This window comes from Sinocyclocheilus rhinocerous, unplaced genomic scaffold (assembly GCF_001515625.1).
Source record: "Sinocyclocheilus rhinocerous isolate Xijiao unplaced genomic scaffold, SAMN03320098_v1.1 scaffold299, whole genome shotgun sequence".
In the NCBI taxonomy this organism is placed as follows: domain Eukaryota; kingdom Metazoa; phylum Chordata; class Actinopteri; order Cypriniformes; family Cyprinidae; genus Sinocyclocheilus; species Sinocyclocheilus rhinocerous.
Window position 1 is genome coordinate 908,162 of NW_015652998.1, and position 20,955 is coordinate 929,116.

The 20,955-nt window shown below is 36.2% G+C and overlaps 1 protein-coding gene across 1 annotated transcript in view; it reads left to right on the forward strand.

The window, feature by feature from the left end:
• LOC107715330 (probable ATP-dependent RNA helicase DDX10) overlaps positions 1 to 20,955 on the forward strand; it is a 26,912-nt gene extending 5,957 nt beyond the window's left edge. Inside the window, exons 7-18 of the mRNA XM_016521421.1 lie at positions 195 to 321; positions 1,283 to 1,445; positions 1,672 to 1,756; positions 3,072 to 3,173; positions 4,617 to 4,704; positions 5,010 to 5,098; positions 5,877 to 6,219; positions 7,257 to 7,376; positions 7,450 to 7,614; positions 11,643 to 11,699; positions 15,255 to 15,409; positions 20,648 to 20,955. Of these exons, the coding sequence (XP_016376907.1) occupies positions 195 to 321; positions 1,283 to 1,445; positions 1,672 to 1,756; positions 3,072 to 3,173; positions 4,617 to 4,704; positions 5,010 to 5,098; positions 5,877 to 6,219; positions 7,257 to 7,376; positions 7,450 to 7,614; positions 11,643 to 11,699; positions 15,255 to 15,409; positions 20,648 to 20,840 (1,687 nt within the window). The 3' untranslated portion in view covers positions 20,841 to 20,955. The remainder of the gene's footprint in view (positions 1 to 194; positions 322 to 1,282; positions 1,446 to 1,671; positions 1,757 to 3,071; positions 3,174 to 4,616; positions 4,705 to 5,009; positions 5,099 to 5,876; positions 6,220 to 7,256; positions 7,377 to 7,449; positions 7,615 to 11,642; positions 11,700 to 15,254; positions 15,410 to 20,647) is intronic.

Sequence of the window (20,955 nt, forward strand, 5' to 3'; positions counted from 1 at the left end):
AAACGGTTGCCTGTACTCACTGACTTCCATAGTATGGAAAAAAAAGTCTATGAAAGTCATTGGCTACCAGCAACTGTTTGGTTACCAACATTCTTTAAAATGTCGTCTTACTTTTTTGGGTGATCAATACCTTTAATGTCAGTGGATTTTAACATCATGGACATGAAACTCTTAAACACTGATCTTCTCTGCAGTACTCCAGCGACTCTGGAACAGAACTATGTGGTGTGTGAGCTGCATCAGAAAGTCAACATGCTCTTCTCGTTTATGAGGAATCACCTTAAGAAGAAGATCATAGTCTTTTTTGCCTGCTGCAAAGAGGTAACAGCTCAAACAGTTTCTTTTCTCTTGTACATCTCAGTGTCTGTTTTCATAGAATGCAGTGTGGTTGAAAAGTCTGAAACCACTAGTAAAATGTATATAATACTACTTTTTTTATTTTCATTTTTGTTCATTTAAAACAAAATTAGAATTAAACAGTAACTTGTTTATTTCAAATGGTATTATGAACATTATTTATTGTTTAATTGTTTAGACTTTTAGTTAAAAATAACCGAAATCTGTACATTTTTCTTGAGTCTCTTATGCTCACCAAGATTGCATTTAGTTCAGAAATTTATTTTTGCATTTAGATCAAAAATACACTTAAAAACAGTAACATTTTGAAATATTATTTTAATTTACAACAACTTTAACATTTAATTTCTGTGATGGCAAAGCTGAATTTTCAGCAGCCATTACTCCAGTCTTTAGTGTCACATGATCCTTTAGAAATCATTCAATATACTGATTTGATGCTCAAGAAACATTTTGTGTTATTATTATTATTATTATTATTATTTCTTATTATTACTTTTTCCTATTATTATCTTATGTTGAAAAAAGTTGTGCTGCTTAATATTTTTGGAAACTGATATTTTTTAGGATTCTTTGATGAATAGAAAGTTGACAACAACAACAACAACAACATTTATTTTAAAAAAAATTTGTAACAAATGTATTAACGGTCTAATCAATTAAATGCATGCTTGCTGAATAAAAGTATTGATCAAAAAAACATTTGAATGGTAGTGTGTTTGAATGGTGTTTAAATAAACATACACACAATAAGTTCACCTTGTGTACTTGCAACTTATATTCCTTTTAGAATAGTGAATGCCATATCTATTTTCAGGATAGTTATTATGAGTACTATTAGTATAATTCTATTATGTACTGTAATGTATCTGTTACTAATAGTGTAATGCTGATGAAATGCATTGGTGTTGTTCTGTACGTGCAGGTTCAGTATCTGTTCCGGGTCTTCTGCCGGTTGCGTCCGGGTATCTCCATACTTGCTTTGCATGGCAAACAGCAGCAGATGAAGAGGGTGGAGGTTTATAATGACTTTGTTCGCAAGACCTCAGCCGTCCTCTTTGCCACAGACATCGCTGCCAGAGGACTTGGTAATGGAAATTTATTCTGTGGACAAATGCACATATTGACTTTAAGTGACTGAAAATAGTGCTGTCAATTTAATATGTTATTTGAGTACAAATCTCAGCAAATGTTTGAGAATATTTTATTAATGAAGCAGCAAGACCTGTAAATAATTCAGTTTGATTGACAGCCGTAACTGAAACACGTTTAATGGGCAAAAACGTAACCATGCGTTTTTGTTTGTGGTCCTAGACTTCCCTGCAGTGAACTGGGTGCTGCAGTTTGACTGTCCTGAAGATGCGAACACATACATCCACAGAGTTGGCAGAACAGCCAGGTAACACTGCTGAACTGTTTTATTCTGTATTCAGTGATGGTTAATTTTTCAAAAAGCATTGTAAAAATCATCACAGGAATTTGACATTTGCACAAGAGTGTTTTATCTGTAACACTAGATGGCAGATTTGATCTGTTCCTCGTCACTTCCATGTATTTAATACATGCGGAAACAATGTTTACATTGGAATTCAATGTTCACTCTAAGCTGCGATGCCTCTTTTTCATATTATATTATATTATATTATATTATTATAAAGAATTGAACTGTTCTGAGTGAGATTTTTAATCGAATTTCTTGTTAACAGCACTATAAAAATTGTTTTCTCAGGTAAACTAAAATGGGCATCATTTAGCTACCCTTTACGAAAATTAACCATGGTTTTATTGTAGTAAAAGTGTAGTAACCATATATATATATTTTTTTGGCATATTGATTACCATTTGTATAACCACAGTTTACATGGTTAATCTATGGTTAGTGAAGCAAAACCATGGTTAATTTGTGGTTACCATGGTTTAACTATAGTAACCATGTTTTGTTTTTTGTTTTTATTTGTTGTAAAACATGGTTAGTTTTTGTAAGCAACATCAAGGGTCAAATCAAATATAAATCGCAGATTAAAGTTAAAAGTTACACATTTTTTGTGTGTGCGCTGTACAGGTCTGGTATAAGAATGTTTTTGCTCAGGTGGACGAAATGTCCACCCAACAGAGAAAAGTTTTGCTCAGCAAGAAGAAATGTAGAGGGAACATTGATTGGAATTATGCACTTACGTGTAATATTTAACCACTGTACAGATTTGTCTATTTACACTGGACACATGATAGATTAACAGCAGCTCAGCTATTGAGTTTTTCCGTTTTTGGACTATGGCTTGACTTGTTACATTCTCATCTTGAGGGCAAGTATTAGGCACTGGATAGCTACGGAAACATGCCAAGTTTCTCAGTGCTTAGAGCGAGACAGCACACACCTGCCTCTTTTCTTTGTGCTACACTTGTCTTTTTGGTGTGGAATCGATATTTTCTGTGACTCCCCTTCGTAGATCACCACCCTCTGCAGAAAGCTCATGAGCTTTAATATGAACACTCACAGAGCTGAGCATTAAAAAAAAGAGAAACGTTTCTGTGAGAGGCCTGTATTACAGCAGACCACCTAGTGTGACCTTAAAGGAATAGTTCACCTAAAAATTAAAATTCTGACTTCATGCACTCACCGTCATGTCATTCTAATCCTGATTTCTAATTTTTTGTTTTCTTCTGAGTGAAGTATTCCTTGAACACACACATTCTCTCTTTCTCTTTCTCTGCAGGTATAAGGAGGGAGGCGAAGCTCTTCTTGTCCTATTGCCCTCGGAGGAGAACGGCATGATTGCACAGCTTCAAGAGAAAAAAGTTCCCATTAACAAAATCAAGTAAGTGCATCTCTCCTTTCTTGTGTGACTGCATACAGTCAGTTGTGCAGTGAAAATAAGATGAGCTTGGAAATAATGTGTAGCTTTGTCAGTGCTTTAGTGTGTGACATGTGGCCTCTTTGGATGCTGGTTCATCAGTGTTTAGCAGAGATTGTATGCATGGGCTTTGTGAATAATGGAGGAAGCAACATGCATGCTGAGAATGAAAGATGGCAGCTTAATGCATGTGATCATGTGAGATCATTATGATCAGCGATAGCTGCTGTGAGAATGCAACTGCAGTCACAGTCTCCACAGGCCTGATTTTATGTTTGCAGTTATTCAGTGTTACTGTATTCATAGAAATGTCCCAATTTAACCAGAATGCTCAGTTAATGTAGCTGCATTTGCAATTAATCAATTAAACATTTTAAATCATATAAAATATAATAATATAAAATAATGTAAATAATATAAAATATTTGGTACTTCTGTTTTTTTTATAATTTATTTGTTTTATAACTTTTTAAATATTATTTTGACTGTGTGTGTGTATGTGCTTTATTTTAAACCATTTCATTGTTAATAAACTGGTTTTTTTAATAGTTAATCAACTTTAAATTTTAATAAGCTCTTTATTTTTTACCATTTAACTTTTAGTGCTGTTAAATGGATTAATCGCGATTAATCGCATCCAAAAAAGTTTGTTTACATAATATATGTGTGTACTGTGTATATTTATATGTATTTATAAATATACACACAAATGCATTCTTATTTAAGAAATATTCCTATATGTCTATATATATTCATATTTATGTTATTTATATTATATATAAATATATTTTACATATATTTCTTAAATATATACAGTCTAAATATATACGCCTTCAATATTTCACACATTATCACAGTTTATTCGCTATAGTTTAGAAAATGATAATAAAATATGACAAGAACTCAGAGTTAAACTGTGTCAGAACAAATTCAGCTTGATAATGTCAGATAACACTTAAGCAAAACATGGTCAGGTCAAAGTGTCTGAATAATTGTTGGTCCCAAATTTTTATCAATTTTACTGGTAGTCCACTGTATGAAGAATTTTTGGGTATGTCACAGTTTACTTTATTTTGCTATCCTCACGTACATAAATGAGCTATAGTGTCCTGCACCCACTAGTAAAAAAATTATATCTGGTGTCTGAATAATTTTTGGTTTGACTGTACATGTATATGCTGTACATACAGTTATATATACATATAAATATACACAGTACACGCATATATTATGTAAACACAAACTTTTATTTTGAATGTGATTAATCGATTTGACAGCACTATTAAGTTTTCACCCAATCACAAATACATTGGACCCTGTTTACACCAGCACTGACCACTTGACAGATGTTAATACCAGGTGTAAATAAGGCCATTGATTTAATCATTTGTATTAATTTGTTCACAGGGTGAACCCAGAGAAGCTGGTGTGCGTCCAGCAGAAGTTGGACGCCTTTCTGGCACAGGAGAAAGAGCAGAAGGAACGAGCACAGAGGGTAAGGCCCGAGGAGACCTGACTTCCTGTGCATTCTGTCACACCTCGTCACAAACACTAAAGGTTGATGTTATATTGTAGAGCAGAGCCATGCTTTTAGGATAATCTGATTGTCTGCCTCACGCTCAGAGCTGGGCTTTGTGAGTCTCGTTATATAGAGAAGAACTGCATGAAATGTAATCGGCCAAATTGCTCCATGAAACGTCTGCTTGTGCACTCTCACTAATGTGTTTATCAGGGATAAGTTCTCAGATATTATCCTCCGTAATGCCTCTTCTCTTTTTTTTTCCCTCCTCTCAACGGCAGTGTTTTGTGTCCTACCTCCGCTCAGTCTATCTGATGAAGAACAAAGGCGTGTTTGATGTTTTCCAGCTCAAACTCCCAGAATATGCTATGTGAGTGGATGCTATGATGTAATGCCCAGTACCAGCAGTCTTCTGTGGAAATGTGTATGTGTGTGTGGCTTCAAATGATGTGTCATTGTTATGCAATTATATCTTCCAAAAAGAAACCATCACCATCTGTTTTGAAAACAGAGACTAATACATTTTTTAAAAATTCATAACTCATTATAGTCTAGTGGTTATTGTCTATATTCTCGGCTCCCCATATCCTGTCTGAAACTGTCTTCAGTTTATTTATAAAAGATGTCAAAAAAGGGACCTAAAATTATAAAAAATTATTTAAAAAAAGGTCACTATATATTCAGCAGTCATATTTATGATCATATTTGAACAGTTAATTTATTTTAAAGCATCATGTAACTTTTATTGAAAGTTTGTGTTTATTAATATAAAAAATACACTTATTATATAAATGTTTTAGGTTTTATAAGCCTTTAAAAAATGACATCCTGTCTGCAAATGTCTCTAAATAAAAAGTGGCAAAAAAAAATCATCTGTCACTATATATTCAGCAATTATATTTATAATCATATTTGAACAGTTATATTCTTTAAAACAGCATATAACTGTTATCTTTTTAAAAACATTTTACATTTTATTAATATACATTTCATATATGATAGAATATATTATATATAAATGTTTTTTATGAACCATTTTTAATAAAATTTTGTTTGCAACTCTCTTTATAAACGTGGCAAAAAGAACTAAAATGGGTTTTTAAAAAATGCATTTGATCATTTAAGCTGTGTGATCTCATCACTGTCAGGTCACTGGGTTTGGCGGTGGCCCCTCGGGTCCGTTTCCTCAACAAGGCCCAGCAACAAAAGAGTGGAGTGGCGCAGGATGACGGTGCTGCAGGACGCATGTCTGAAGATGAGCTGAAGAGTTTTAAAGCCCAACTCAAAGGAGAGTGTTCTAAGTCTCAGTCCTCACAGTCTGAGGAAGAAGAAGAGGATGATGATGATGAGGAGGAGAAGGAGTCATTAAAGCCTGCAGCTCTGCTATGTGGCTTTAATGAAGAGGATGAAGACGACCAGAAAGATCTGGACCTACTGACTGTCAAGCGTAAAGATGTGTTCAATATCAATGAAGAGAGCCAGGATGATGAGGTAAATAAACAACACACATCTGGTGTAATTACAGTTATCGCACATTTCTGATAGGCTGCGCTTTGTGAACACAGGAATTATTAGCAGATAAAGGGTCCCAATTCAATATAAATGGTTGCCTAAGGCAATTTCATGGCTGTATGTTTGATTTTATGCACCTGCTAGTAATAAGTGGGACTGAAATAGCCCAAACTATTAATTAGAAGAAAATGTCTGCATACTTTTGGCTGTAACAGAATACTAGTCACATTTTGCCATGCAGCAACAGGACGTTCCTGAATGCATCATTTTCATCTATTTTAACATAATCCAGGACTTTAATTAAAAATACAGAATCACAAATAATCTATAAAAAGGTTTGAATACAAATTACACACTTCAGTTTTACCCTCAACTTGAAACATGGAAAATACTTAATGCAGCTTATCTTTGTAACTGTAGGAAAAATGTGTCCTAATGTGTTTTTCACAAACATCTTGAATCTTCCTCTTAACATCTCGGCTGTTGTGACCCATTGCACTGTGATTCAGAAGGGCTTCTATTCGAGTTCTGTGCACTTTGCATTCAAAGCGCATTATTTTAATTGGCCTGCAGATATGAAGACATGTTAAATTATGTAACACTCCTCTAAATATGCCTTTGAGACACAGTTAACATGACTCCTGTGCAAACCTGGCAATTTTATGAGAGACACAGACCTGTGAGTCATGTCAAAATTGCCTGATTTGTCTTGAGGCTCTACAATCAAATACTGCAGTATAGTCAGATATATAATTTAAAAATAATATTAAAATAATTTCAAAATTTTCCATTCAGCTACTTTGCCAAAATAAGAGCTGTCATTTGTGTTAATATAATGCTATATTTTATTGTTATTATTAAAAAGGATTAATTAAACATTTACTATTAGTAGTAGTATTTTAAAGGATAATGATTCTTTAAATTGACCAAACGGTACAGTAAAGACATAAAAAAAAAAAAATCAGCTTTTATAGTTACATCTGGTTATGTAAAATATACGTTTTCTCTTTCTTTAGGACACAGATGCTAAGGCCAAGAATAAGAAACAAAAGGAATCCAAATTCACAGATGCAAAGAAAATGCAGAAAAGAAACTTCAAGGTCAACACTAAGAAGATCTTCACTGAGGATGGCGAGGTTTGTATTATCAGAAACACATTACTGAGAGTCATAAAAAGCAGTGTAAATGAACTGTGATGTATGTGTGCAGGTGGTGCAGCAGTGGCCTCCATTGCAGAGGGCTGTGGTACCAGATGAAGAGGAGGACGAGGAGACATCTGGCATTAACGTGGAAGCAGCCAAAGAGCGGCTCCGCAAAGAAGACCAGGAGTTCGACAAGATCGAGTACCGTCGTAAAATCAAGGACAAACATAGGGTGAGATTGACTGTACCATCATATTTTCCATCCTCCTGGTTCATTTCAAGTCCATGTAGCTCCTCCTTGAATCAGAAGGCTTCTTTGAATCACTATTTATTGTGTTCAGCTCCAGGTGTTCAGATTAAAGTAATATTGAAGGAGCTGAGAGGGCAATCGAAAAGACACTCTGTCCCTGTGGCTGGTGCTCTCGCAGGTTCGGGCAAATCGAAATAACTGAGATGCCTGTGCAGGCAAGCGTGGCTTGAAGCTCCAGGCATCAGTGCTGAGATTGGGCCTCTGACTTATTACTGTAGTTCTGAGTATTGGACAAGCTTTTAAAGGATTGCTCTCCAGCTAAATCACACTATTTGCGTCATTCCAGCGCAGAGTGTTTTCTCATTAAGAGTCAAGTATGGTGAAGTGCATCCCTAGTTTATGTCTGATGCAGTTTTCAGTTTATTTGTTTTTTTTTTATCGATCACTGGGAGTGTGTAGCTCAGTGAGAAAGCACAGAAGTAATGGGATCTATTTCTATAACTGGACACAGGGCAGATGAGCACCATGTTCTTTATGTCCTGTTTTGGTGACCCTTCTTCATTCCAGTTAAAAACGATTTTTGAACGATGGTGTACAGCAGGGTTTCCGCGGGGTCTTAAAAAGTCTTACATTTAGTTGTATCAAATTTAAGGCCTTATAAAGTCTTAAATTGTACAAGAAAGTCTTAATTATGATTTCAAGAGGTCTTAAATCTGGGGACGGAAAGACCAGAATTGCGATATGACTCAATGTGACTATCAAACTTCAAAAGGCTATGAAACATGAGCGCTGCACGTTCAAAGTCTGGTGCTGCGCTGCTTTGTGTTCTGCTGTTACCAGGGAAACAGTGATATTTCTACCAAACGCTCCACCTGCTGGCAGAGAATGAATGAGCATTTTCAATAAAACTGTTGTTTTGTTCAGAGTTCAGACCAATACAAAAATCGACCCATGTTTTTACCCTGCAAACACGCAGAGCTTTGAATGTGAACTGGTGGATCGATAAGAAGACAATGCATTATAAAAATCTAAACATAGGGGTGTGCGATTGTTGTTTTAACGATGTGCGATTTGATATTATGAGTATATCGCGAAAAGCAAACACAAAACACACCTGCAGAGTACACGCATACATTAGGTTATGAAGTTTAGTAGGTTAGACTAGTGAGTGTGCGCATTTAGAGTGCGTCCTTTCACTGCATGAATCAGTCTATTAAAATGCCTTTAGAATTATCACATAATTTAAGATATGGGGCAGAAAATTTATATATTTATATAATTTCATATAGTTAATATCACACGAAGAGTGACGTTTTTTTTCTCCAAAAGTAAGCATGATTACAAATGTGATATTGATTTTATACTAGGCTACAGTTCAATAAACAAGTAGTTAATATTAAGAGACTTACGTTTTTACGTTTTTTGCTCTATTTCTCCAACAAAAATCATTTCAAACACAGCCACAGCGCTGTTTTGCGTCTCTGAGCAACATGACGTTGTTTTGTTCCTGAATGAATCACCCATTTAAATGATTCGGTTTAGTCGCAATCACTCACTTATTAACAGTGACTTGCTGCCACATACTGGTGGTTTTAATTTCACATTTAAGGTACCTTTAAAATTAAATAAAAATGAAAAATTTATTTAATGTAAAGTTGTAATGTAAAACATTAAAATCAAAATAAAATGCTGACTCAAATGATGAAATGTTTTACAAACAATGAATTAATCATGAAAATGTAAAATGAAAGTAAATCATTTTTTAAAATAGAAACACTCAAAATATAACACTAAAAATAAAAAAAGTAATATTTTATTTGTGTACCTGCATGTCATGTGACTATTATTAACCTACATCAGAGAATCGCGAACATGCAGATTGCAAATTTCAGGGGTACTTCAAGCAAATATTTTATGTCATACAGCTTTGACTGACAACAAAGTTTGGCAATGCCTGCCTGCACTATGTCATGGCTTGATTTTTACCAAGCATTTAAGCAGATGAGTTGTCCATTGAAAAACAAATATTAAGGTCAGTGTAAAATCATATGCAGCGCCATTTATTTTTGTTGCCGCATGGTATTTCAGTGAATAAAAACATTGTTTTACGTAATCTCTAAAGCTATGTTCCTGTTCTTCTGACATCACTTACACTTTGCATGTTATATGATAATGTTCCCCAATAGCCAACAGCTATTTAGCCTATGTTTTGGCAAACTCTCATTCAGGTCAGGCTCTATTCTAGTATAACGGCCACTTTTTCCCAATCAATACAAACACCATTTTTTATCTAATTGAATAATCAATTTTGCTCAGAAATACATTAAATTGGGGAATTAAATTGTGTTACACACTTAATTCTCGTTGGTTTTAAAGAGCTACCAATCTGAATATTTGGCCCTGGTTTTAACTATTTTTTGTAAACAGAGAGGATGTTGTCCATGATAACCCAGCGTAGTACATTTTATATCTTTCACTTCTCAGCCAAGCTAAAATTAAAATAAAAACACGCCGGTGCCAGTCTCTCCTGCCAATTTCTCCTGCCTCTGCTGTCAAGTGCTGACATGCAGACTGGCATACAGTAAAACTTTTTTTTTTCCTTTTTTCTCTAAAAATCACAAGGCAGAAGACATTGTCTTGTGTCTGTGAACGTTCCTGTGAAAAGCCTAACCATCCTAATCTATTTTGATTTTGTATTTTGTGCTGTCAGAGACTTTGAGAGGCAGCTACCCAGTAATCCATCAGATACGTGCACATGCTCATTAATCAGACACACTAGGCTTGCTGGTGCCTTTGTGTTTCATATTCTTTATTACTCCAGCAGAACAGCATTTATAGCTGAACCCTGAGAGTTACAGAGACTAGCATCATTCATAGGCTTTTTTCTGTTCCTTTAAAACTGCTGATGGATTTTGCTGCATATGTGACTTGTGCCAAGTCAGCAACTCTGTGTGATCAAGAAGTGTCAGAAAAGTTTAACTTTAAGAGTACGCTTAGACCTTAGACCTCCTAAGCTATTAATATCAAACTGCATTTTTTTAAATGAGAAGGTAGTTTATACAGTACCACCGTGTTCTTGCGGATCTGTGGGAGGATAATAACCTATTTATAGAGTTTTTAGATGGAAGAGTGTTCCTGGCTTTCTCAAATGTGCTCTGGTCAAGATCACACTTAAACTTTATTAATTATAACTTTTTTTATTTATTAAAGAATTTAAGAAACTTTTATAGTTAACTAAAACTAAAAGCAAAAAAATAAAAATAAAAGAAATGTCACTTGAAACTAAAATAACACCTGAAGAAACCTGAAATATTTCTAAATAAATGACCACTTTTGCATTTTATAAGAGCACCCAGGGACAGCCATGGCAAAAATTTTAATATCTGCTCAAACCAGTAGTGAAGTTATTTGAAATGAAGTATTTTGATAAAAGAGATCTCCGTCTAATAAACTCCATCTTAAAAAACTTTTATAAGTTTATATGTTTTATGCAATATATTAAGAAATATTTAATGGCAACCCACCACTGTCACTGACTTTGATTTTGTGGCACTGATATTTGTGCAATGATGTATCCAAGTGAACCCATGGATATGTTTCCACATTTAGCGTCATTTGACATTTCAAAAGTAATGAAAAGCCAATGAAATGCACTTGACATTGTTTTTATTACACTCTAAGCACTCTGATTTCCATTCAACCCTCAACCTCTTAATATTTCCTGTCTCCCAGACATCTATGAGTCACTAGTAATGTGTATAGTTGTGTCTGGCAGTCCAGTCGCCCTTCATATTGGAAAGTGACACAAGATAAACATCAAGTCCTATTTGTTCTCTCTCCAAAAGAAATGCAGAGCACTGAAGTTATACTGTGCTTTCTTTTCCCTGAGTCTGTGTAATAATTTCAACCCCTGGTTGTTTGACATGTTTATGAGATTGTGCCATGACCAAATCTGAGTACCTGAGCACCTATTTATTAGGTTGTTTCTTTTTTTCTCTCGTTTTCAACAGGAGAAAAGACTGAAGGAGAAAGCAGCTCGAAGGGAAGCGAGCAAACAGCATAAAGAGGTACGTCAACCTTTAGCTCAAAGTCATCTCGAAAGCTCTAACTAGCTGGATGTTAATGATGAGAGCCGGTAATGTATGTGAATTAAAGCATCAGTACATTTAAAGCAAATTCGAGGATTTGAAAGATCCATAAAATGGTTTATGATTTGAAATGAGGAATTCCTGTCACAGGAAGTCAGAGGGGAGAGATGCCCCTCAGTCTCTGGCCTTTCCCTCCCATAGACAACGCATAATTCACAGGATGGCAGCTGTCATGTGTCCCATCTCTCTCTGTCCTCGCTGGGGGATCGAGCTCTGCGCATCCATATGGAAATGCAGCTGCTGCTCTCCTCTCGTTTGTCATCTGATCAATGCAGCGGTCTGTCCAAGAACGCGTGACTATTCATCACTACCCTAACAATGAATCTCAGCGCTCTTTTAGCATTCGCTCATTCCTTCGACTTAACAGCCGGACTGGTGGTCGATCTGTCCATCATTACATGTGGTCCAGATTCATTTAGAGACCTATTGAATCGCCCTTTTGACAGCATATGCTGCAACAGATAGCAGTGCAGCTTCATTTCCTGTCAGTTTCACTTCTTTTGGTGCTTCTCTTGAGACGTTTGAGGAAATAGATGGACCCTTCAGAGTCTTGTTGCTCAATCAGTGGCAGTCATTACAGAGATATTTGTTAATATAATGCCATTCGTTTACAAAAACCTTCAAAATGCTCTGTTACCTTTTCTTAATTTCATTTGTAGAGGGTTGTTGCAGTTATGGAAAACATGCGTAAATTCACTATTCACAGCATACAGGTGCATCTCAATAAATTAGAATGTCGTGGAAAAGTTCATTTATTTCAGTAATTCAACTCAAATTGTGAAACTCGTGTATTAAATAAATTCAGTGCACACAGACTGAAGTAGTTTAAGTCTTTGGTTCTTTTAATTGTGATGATTTCTGAAAGAAGTCTCTTATGCTTAACAAGGCTGCATTTATTTGATCAAAAATACAGTTTAAACAGTGAAATATTATTACAGTTTTAAAAGAACTGCTTTCTCTTTTAAAGGGTCATATAATGCGATTTCAAGTTTTCCTTTCTCTTTGGAGTGTTACAAGCTGATTGTGCATAGATAAGATCCCTGAAGTGATCTTGGTGTCACGTTTTACAATAAAAGATAATTGTCTGTTGTGCTTACATCTATACACCTTTCACTTTTTAAGACTAAAATCAAAGGCATGAAAGATGTATACATTGTTATTCTTAATGAAAAGCACAACAACAATAAAGCTATTAGGCTACAATGACAAACTAGCTTACATAATGTTTATTAACAAAAACGAATAAGATGAGGCATGGCGTACACCACATGCTGCATTATATATCAACTAATAAATTACAGAAAGTTTAGCAAACACTGTAGAATACTTTTACGTTTCGCTTGAAAAGCAAATCCTCCATCTGACATAGCTTCCTCAGTTTTCGCGTCATTTTTGCCATGCGCACCTTTGCGTTCTTGCTCCATCGGTGATACACTTGAAGCGCTCGTACTGAAAGTGCCTCTCTCAGTCTCTTCACGTGATCAGTAAAATATGACTCTTAATGCACTGTGCTGCGGCTCTGCGGCGCACGCTGTATGGAGCGGAGCAGAGCAGACGCTTTGGAGCAGAGGAGACCATGCACTCGCACAAATGCAACCACGTCAAATTTTAAATCACACATTCTCAAAAAATGGTCGCAGTCTAGAGCCCTGTTCCAGAGTCTTTCATACTGACCCCCGTTTATGGCTGTTCTCGTCCTCTGGCGTTATTCAGTGCACATTGACGCATCTGTTCAAAGCGCAGGTCTGTCAGCAGAATTAAAATCGGTCTTACAAAGCAGGATTAGATTACAGCACAGGCAGAAGCACTGCTGAATACAGAACATCCTGTACCTGAACAGACCCCATATCAGATCTGAGCACAGATATACACGGTCCCCCTAACCAAATCTTTGACAGCAAAAGGCTGTTTTACACTAGATTATTCAGGCCAAGTACCACCCACTTAGACATGAATTCGACCTGTAAAGTGACCAAGCACAGTTCATTTTATATGATTTTCATTTTGTTGCTTTATCTGAAATAGATTATACCACAATATTAGCCTGGCACAGACAATTCAGCCTCTTCCAATGTGGGCAGTCTGTTTAGATGTGCATAGTATTGTAGACCTGTAAATTTACACAGTGTGGATGTAGCTTTATGGTGTTTTGTGTAAGAAACAAGGTAGAAAACCATTTGGCCACAGGTATTTGTTTTTCTTTGTCTTAAACCAAAGAAGAAAAGGTCAGAACACGGGGTCAGGCCGCACCCCACAGACCGTACCAGGATTAAGAAGCTTGCCTGAGGGCAAAGCAAGTCAGTCTGGAGGTGGAGCAGACCAGTGGGAAAACAAAGCTGGTTGTGACCGGCCCAAGGTCTGAGTTGTTAGGTTTTTGAAACTTTTAATGAACAAAGACAGGGCTGGAATCGATTATTTCACCACTGTCGCTGGAGGAAAAGGACACTTTTTGGTTGTAAATGATCAAAGTGTACATTTACTCTTTTTAAGTACATTTAATAATACCTAGAGAGATTTATCTATTCGCATTCTCAATGGCAGTTGCTCTGCTTCTGCAGAACCCCTTCGGATGCTCAGTTTTGTTATTTAAAGTTCAGTAAATACAGGTGTGAAAAAATGTACAAAATTTGTACGTTTCAGGATACAGCTTGTCACTCGGGCTGTACCTTCAATCTTCATCTACACTTTATTTGCCCCTAAACGGTACATAGAAGTACCTTAAGATTACACATTTTTACACATTTTACAAGATTACTACTCTAAGGTACTGATATGCAACTTTCAGGGGTAGATATGGTATAAGTTACTACGTCTTCAAAATTGAAATGATAGTCCACTTAAAAATTGACTTTCTGTCATCATTTACTCACCCTCATGTCGTTCCAAACCTGTATCACTTTCTTTTCTCTGTGGAACATAAAAGAAGATATCTTGAAGAATGTTGGTAACCAAACAGTTTTGGTTCTCATTGTCTTCCATTGTATAAAAAATACAATGAAAGTCATTAGGAATCTAAACAAAAAAAAGTTTGTTTTTTAACATTGTTCAAAATCTTTTTTTGTGTTCACAGAAAAATGAAAAAATGAATCATACTAGGAAACTGCCCCAGCTGTTCCACATTTTTTTCTGACCATACTCAACTGTGTTCTTTTTTGGGAGGTTTTTTTTTTGTTTTTTTTTTGCACAATGGTTGATTTATAGGGGAGTAGGCAGTCTTCCTGATTGACTGCCTACTCATATATAAATCAACCATTGCTTACAATATGCTCACCTGAAACAGATGGGATGACAAAACATTTTGGACCCCAGATACATCTGTATTTAGCAACGGCCACTGAGATGGCATCACAGGTGTAAACAGACTAGATCAACAGAGCTAATGGAGAAAGAATGCCATCGTATAAGATATCAGATAACCAGTATTAATGATGCATAAGTACAGTATGTAATTTAAGTCTTGCTTCTGTCACACAGGAGATAAAGAAAGCTGATGATGATGACGATGACGATATTGGTGATGAGGAGGAGGTGGTAGCATATCTGTCAGGTGCCGATGAAGAATTTGACCCCAGCACACTTCCCGACCCCGACAAAGTGTGCAACTCTGAGTCCTCCGAGGAGGAAGACGGGTAAGAATAAAGCTTTTGTAAACAACATGAACGACTTTCATCACTTTCAAAGGTCATGCAGCAATTTCATCTCTCAAACCTCTGATTCATCTCAATGAATACCAATTTGGGTTTTTCATGAAAAGCTAGGAGCGTTAAAAAGGCACAGGACATGGCCTAAAGGATATTGATCCTCTAAAATACAAAGTTTCTAATTATGCACCGCTTCAAATTGAATGCCTATATTTGAGCGTTGAACCAAATATCATATTTTCCCCTTATCAGTGCATTGCGGAGGTACACTCTTAAAAATAAAGGTGCTTCACGATGCCATAGAAGAACCTTTTTGTCTAAATGGTTCCATAAAGAACCTTTAACATCTGAAGAACCTTTCTGTTTCACAAAAGGTTCTTTGTGGCGAAATCAGGTTCTTCAGATTACAAAAAGATAAGAAAGAGATGGTTCTTTAAAGAACCTTTGACTGAATGGTTCTTTGTGGAACCAAAAATGGTTCTTCTATGGCATCGCTTGAAGAACCTTTTGAAGCACCTTTATTTTTAAGAGTGTATGCAGGCCTTTGTGTTAGTGGAAAACCATTACACCAGTAAATCAAGCCAATCAGTCCGACACCACGAGGCCATAATTAGTCCGAAATGAGGAATTGATTCTTCTGATACTTAATTACCACCTCGGCTTTCTCAGCTCTCTCTGCTTGCATTGAGTTTGTTGCGTTCGATTAGGCTCAGGCATGCTGATCCGGTGTTCTTTTTGTACTGAGGTCCGCTGCAGAATTGCCTCACGGAGGAGGAATCCCTCTACAGGGGAAAATGATTCATGATGATTCATTTTCCCCATGGCAGCATTAAGCACAGATCCTTTAACTGGCTGTAGATAATCTATAAAATGCATAATTACATCTAGATTTAAAGTGAGAGGCAGGACCATACGTTATGCGTTGGTTTTTTTCTCTCTCTCACACTCTCACCCTCTCTTTCTCACACTTGCTTTTCGTCTTTCATTCAGTCCTCTATTGCAAAACCCAATCATGTCCTTTGTTCTCATTCGCCGTTGGTCTTTCCATCTGTCAGCCCGCACCTTTATGTCTCTGTTTTTCTGTCATTCATCCATGTACGCACATTAAGGACGCTCACCGACACACACAAACACTTTGGGTGTAGCAGTGCAGGTGATATGGCATAGACAGCAGCAGCGGCTCTGATTAATGACTTAGTGCGGTGTGTTTACTGCATGGCTACACTTACTGAATGCAGGAGAGGCTCCGGCGCTGTAAATCTCTCTTTCTTCCTCTTCCTTTGGCTCACTCGCCCATTTTCTCTTCCGTCATATCTGAGGCTGGTGTTCTGGACTGGAGCCAAAGGCGTCACTAACACTGAGCTCTTTCCTGTTGCGGTACATGTCTTCCTGCTTTGCTGTCTAGACAGATACCCCCCTCCCATAAATCTAATGGGATGTTATTGGCCCTGCCTCACCTCTGCCCCTGCCAGCGCTTTGTGTCCAGAATAGCAAGATGCTGTACAAATCTTTGGAAATATTCCTTAAAGGGAGAGTGTAGTTGCAATGAATGCTGAGTTACAGTAAAATGAATGAGTGGTGCATTTGTGAAGGTTCGTGAGAAGGTATCAGTGTTTGTGAATGTTGAATCTTTTCAGTGAATCAGTCGATCCAGTCAAAAACATTTCGGAATTATTAATTTACGACTCTCTTCTCAATGATTCATTCTTAAGTTTAACTGACTCAATGATCCCGTCGCAGCAGTTAACAGATCATAGGGGGGATCCAACAACTAGGGCGGCATGATTCATTGAAATGAAAACCGATATTGCAATATATATTAGTGCGATTATCAAATCGTAAAAGCTGTGATTTGATCAAATAAATATTCGCTGCATGTTTCAGAGTGAAGTGCAGTACTGTATTTACGTTGCTTAAAATAAACTGGCTGTTGTCAAAAAAAGAGAAATTCGAAGGACTCTCTGCACTAAAAATAAAAGCTTGATGGTTTAATGTTGAAAATACAGAAATTAAGACAGCCATAAATGGCAGAATTGTGCCACCCTACAAACAAGCACAGCAAACCTGAAGATTTAAACATACACACGGACATTTTAAAGTGCAAACCCATTTTAAATTGTAGAAAAATTGCTATTTTTATTTTTTTCCAAATCATGCAGCCCTTCCAACAACCAACAAGAAGATAAAGATTTTCTTATTTATACAGCGTTCCTTGTGATAGTTCACCCAAAATGAAAATTCTGCCATTTACTCACCCTTATGTCATTCTAAACCTGTATGACTTTCTTTCTTCTGTGGAACACAAAAGAAGATATTTCAAAGAATGTTGGTAACAGTTTTGTTGCCCATTGACTTCCATTTTATGGACCAAAAATAAAAAAACTGAGACCGAGTAAATGATGAAAAAACTCAGTATATGATGACCGAATTTTAATTTTTGGTGAGTTTTGATATTTTTTACCAGAAGGGCTTTATTTAGCTAGTCGATTTTGCACATCCCTAATCCTGAGTCATTGAGCTGGTTGGACATAGCCAGTGATTTGAAACTCTATATGACCAGAAGCCCTTAACAACTTAATGGTGTGTTCTAGCTACAAACCTGACTGCTATAGACCAGAGGATGGATTTTCCCACCTTCAGGTGGCCTCTGGACAGACCTTTAATTATATTAGTTGTCCTGGTTGTACATGAGTACACACCATTCATGTCTTAACTCATTTAAATAAGTTAGGACCGTTTAAGACCTTCTAACTTTGTTAAATGCTGTGCTGATCTGTCGTCCTTCGTGGTTTCTTCATGATTTTATTATTTAAAAGAGCTATGCATAAACCACTTTAGATGAGATCCCTAATAAATAACTTGGTCACAAATACACAAATGCGCTGATCCTTCCCATCCCGTCTACACATCTCGTTACTTATTAAACCTTATCTGTTGCAAAGCGTTCAGGAAGGCACAGAAAGTTCTAATCAAAACATGCTTTAAACAGTCTAGCACTTTAGATTTCTAGCACTTACAGTGTTCAGCGAAAAACTTGCAACTTCTTATAATTAAACGGCTCAAAATAATTGTGCTGTTGATTCTGCGTAACTTTCCTTTACAAAACATCTGAACTTTTGTTCTTGCTATAAATGTGACCGTTATAGACCAGAGGACAGCTTTTAACACCTCAAAGTCTATTGACAGGACCTTAAATGTATTAGTTGCTCTGGATGTGCATGAATTAAATGCATTCTAGCCTCATTTAATTAAGTTAGAAATTGTCTGCATTGGCTATTAAAGTCACCCGCATGGGTTCTGTGAGATACTGTAGATGTCTTTAAAATGCAGTGCATGCTGGTGATAGGAATTGTCAGCGCCTCCTCGATGTATCTCAGATAATTGCTTTTGCAAACACTTTGGTGCATCAGTGGTCCTATGGGAAATGTTCAATGCCTTGTTTTGCAAGTGCACATTCTCCAAAGAAGTTTCAGTCAGCTCAAGGAAAGTCCTTCCCATCTCAGCACATATCTATGCTATGTTGTCTTAGATCGACAGCTGAAACTGCTGTTGTATTTAAAGATCAAGTAAGAGTAGCACATCACAGGATCTCTTGTGTTTACAAGTAGGAGATGAGATGGAGTAAGCTGTGCCACTTTTACTTAAGTTGTCCTCTAGGCAAAGGGAAAGTAGATGCAGTTAAAACAAATGCCTAATTATATTTCAAGGTGTCTCCCTATCAACTGAAATTCAAAAGGAACATCTTTAACGTAGAGCCATTAAAAAAGCCTTCTCAAAAACAAGCATTTTTAAAGCAATATGTTTTTAAATAAAAGTATGCACATTAACAAAAACATTTCAATATTGCAGTATACCATTAATAATTTTTATTTACATTTTCCTAAAGATAGCCATGATACATTCTAGCAAGCTTTGATATTCAAAATTTTTTAATGTAGTGAAACAAACAATCTTCAAACATTTTTTATTATTTAAAAAAAAAATGTTAGGGTAGGTTATTTTTCCCATTTTTTTTATTCATTTGCTTATAGTACCGTTCAAAAGTTTGAGGTCAGTCATGTTTGTAAAGAAATTAATACTTGAATTAATACATTAAAATTTTTTTATCAAAAGTGATAGAACATTTATAATGTTACAAAAGATCTCAACTGTTCTTTTCACCTCTCTGTTTGTCAAAGAGTCCTGAAAAATTTATCAATTTTTCACAAAAATATTAAACAGTACAACTGTTTTTAACATTGATAATAAAATATCAATGTTAACAATGATTTTTTTTTTAGCTCCACATCAGCATGTTACAATGATTTCTGAAGGATCATGTGACACTGAAGTCTGGAGTAATGATGCTGAAAAAAAAATAATAATAATAATAATAAATTCGGCTTTCCCATCAATTGCATTTTAAAATATATTAAAATAGAAAACATGATTTTAAATTGTAATAATATTTCACAATATTACTGTTTGTGCAGTATTCCTGATCAAATAAATCTTGGTGAGAATTAGAGACTACTTTTAAACATTTAAATGTAAAAAAATATTACCGACATCAAACATTTGAACGGTAGTATATAGGGCTGGGTATCGATTCAGATATCCCGATTCGATTCGATTTCGATTCGCAAGCTCTCGATTCGATTCAGTATTCTATAGCATTTCACCTGAGCATTGTGAATTGCGCGTATGGCCATGATAAGCGCTGAATGAATGACAGGCTTTCTGTTGTAACATAGCGCAAGATAAATAAGGGTGACGTCTAGTGGAGAAGACTAATGATAAGATTCACGTTAATCAGATCTTGTTTTAAATGTGTGCTGAAATAAATACTGGAAAAGATCGATTCGCGGCTTTTGAGAATCGATATCGAATCGATGACATTTAAAAAAACGATTAATCGAAAAATAAAAAAAATTTTGCCCAGCCCTAGTAGTGTACATAACAGAGACTTGACATGAAAAACTAATTTTTACATGAAGTAGACAATTAACTTGCATTTTTATGCAAAGGAAGTTTATCATAAAAAAATATTTTTCTCATGTGCATCTCTGACTCGCAAGCAACAGTATATGTATGATTACATGACAAAAATGTGTGCCATTTCCTAGATTAATGAGGTAACACCGCTTACCCAATGACACATCTTGCCCCACTCTTCACTGTATATCTGGCCTGTCTTCCCTTTGTCTTCTGTCTTCACATCTGTGCATTGACCCTTTGTCTTTGCAGCCATTCATCAGACCGCGGTGGCAAGAAGAGAAGTTTCAGCAGTGAGGATGATGATAGTGATGATGAAGTACAGCAGACACAGGTGGGCAGGAAGAAGCCCAGGAAGGAGTCCACAGCAACTCCTCTGGACACTGGCCTCTCGCTGGCCGAAGATGAGGAGCTTGTGTTGCATTTATTGGGCAGTCACAGCTAGTTCCTTTGGAAAAAGGTCCCTGTACCCACCTTCCCCTCCAGAGTTTCTCATTCCTTGTACTTGTATGTCGAGTTTATAAAATTCCCCTTGACTAATAAAAAATTTATCCTGATTG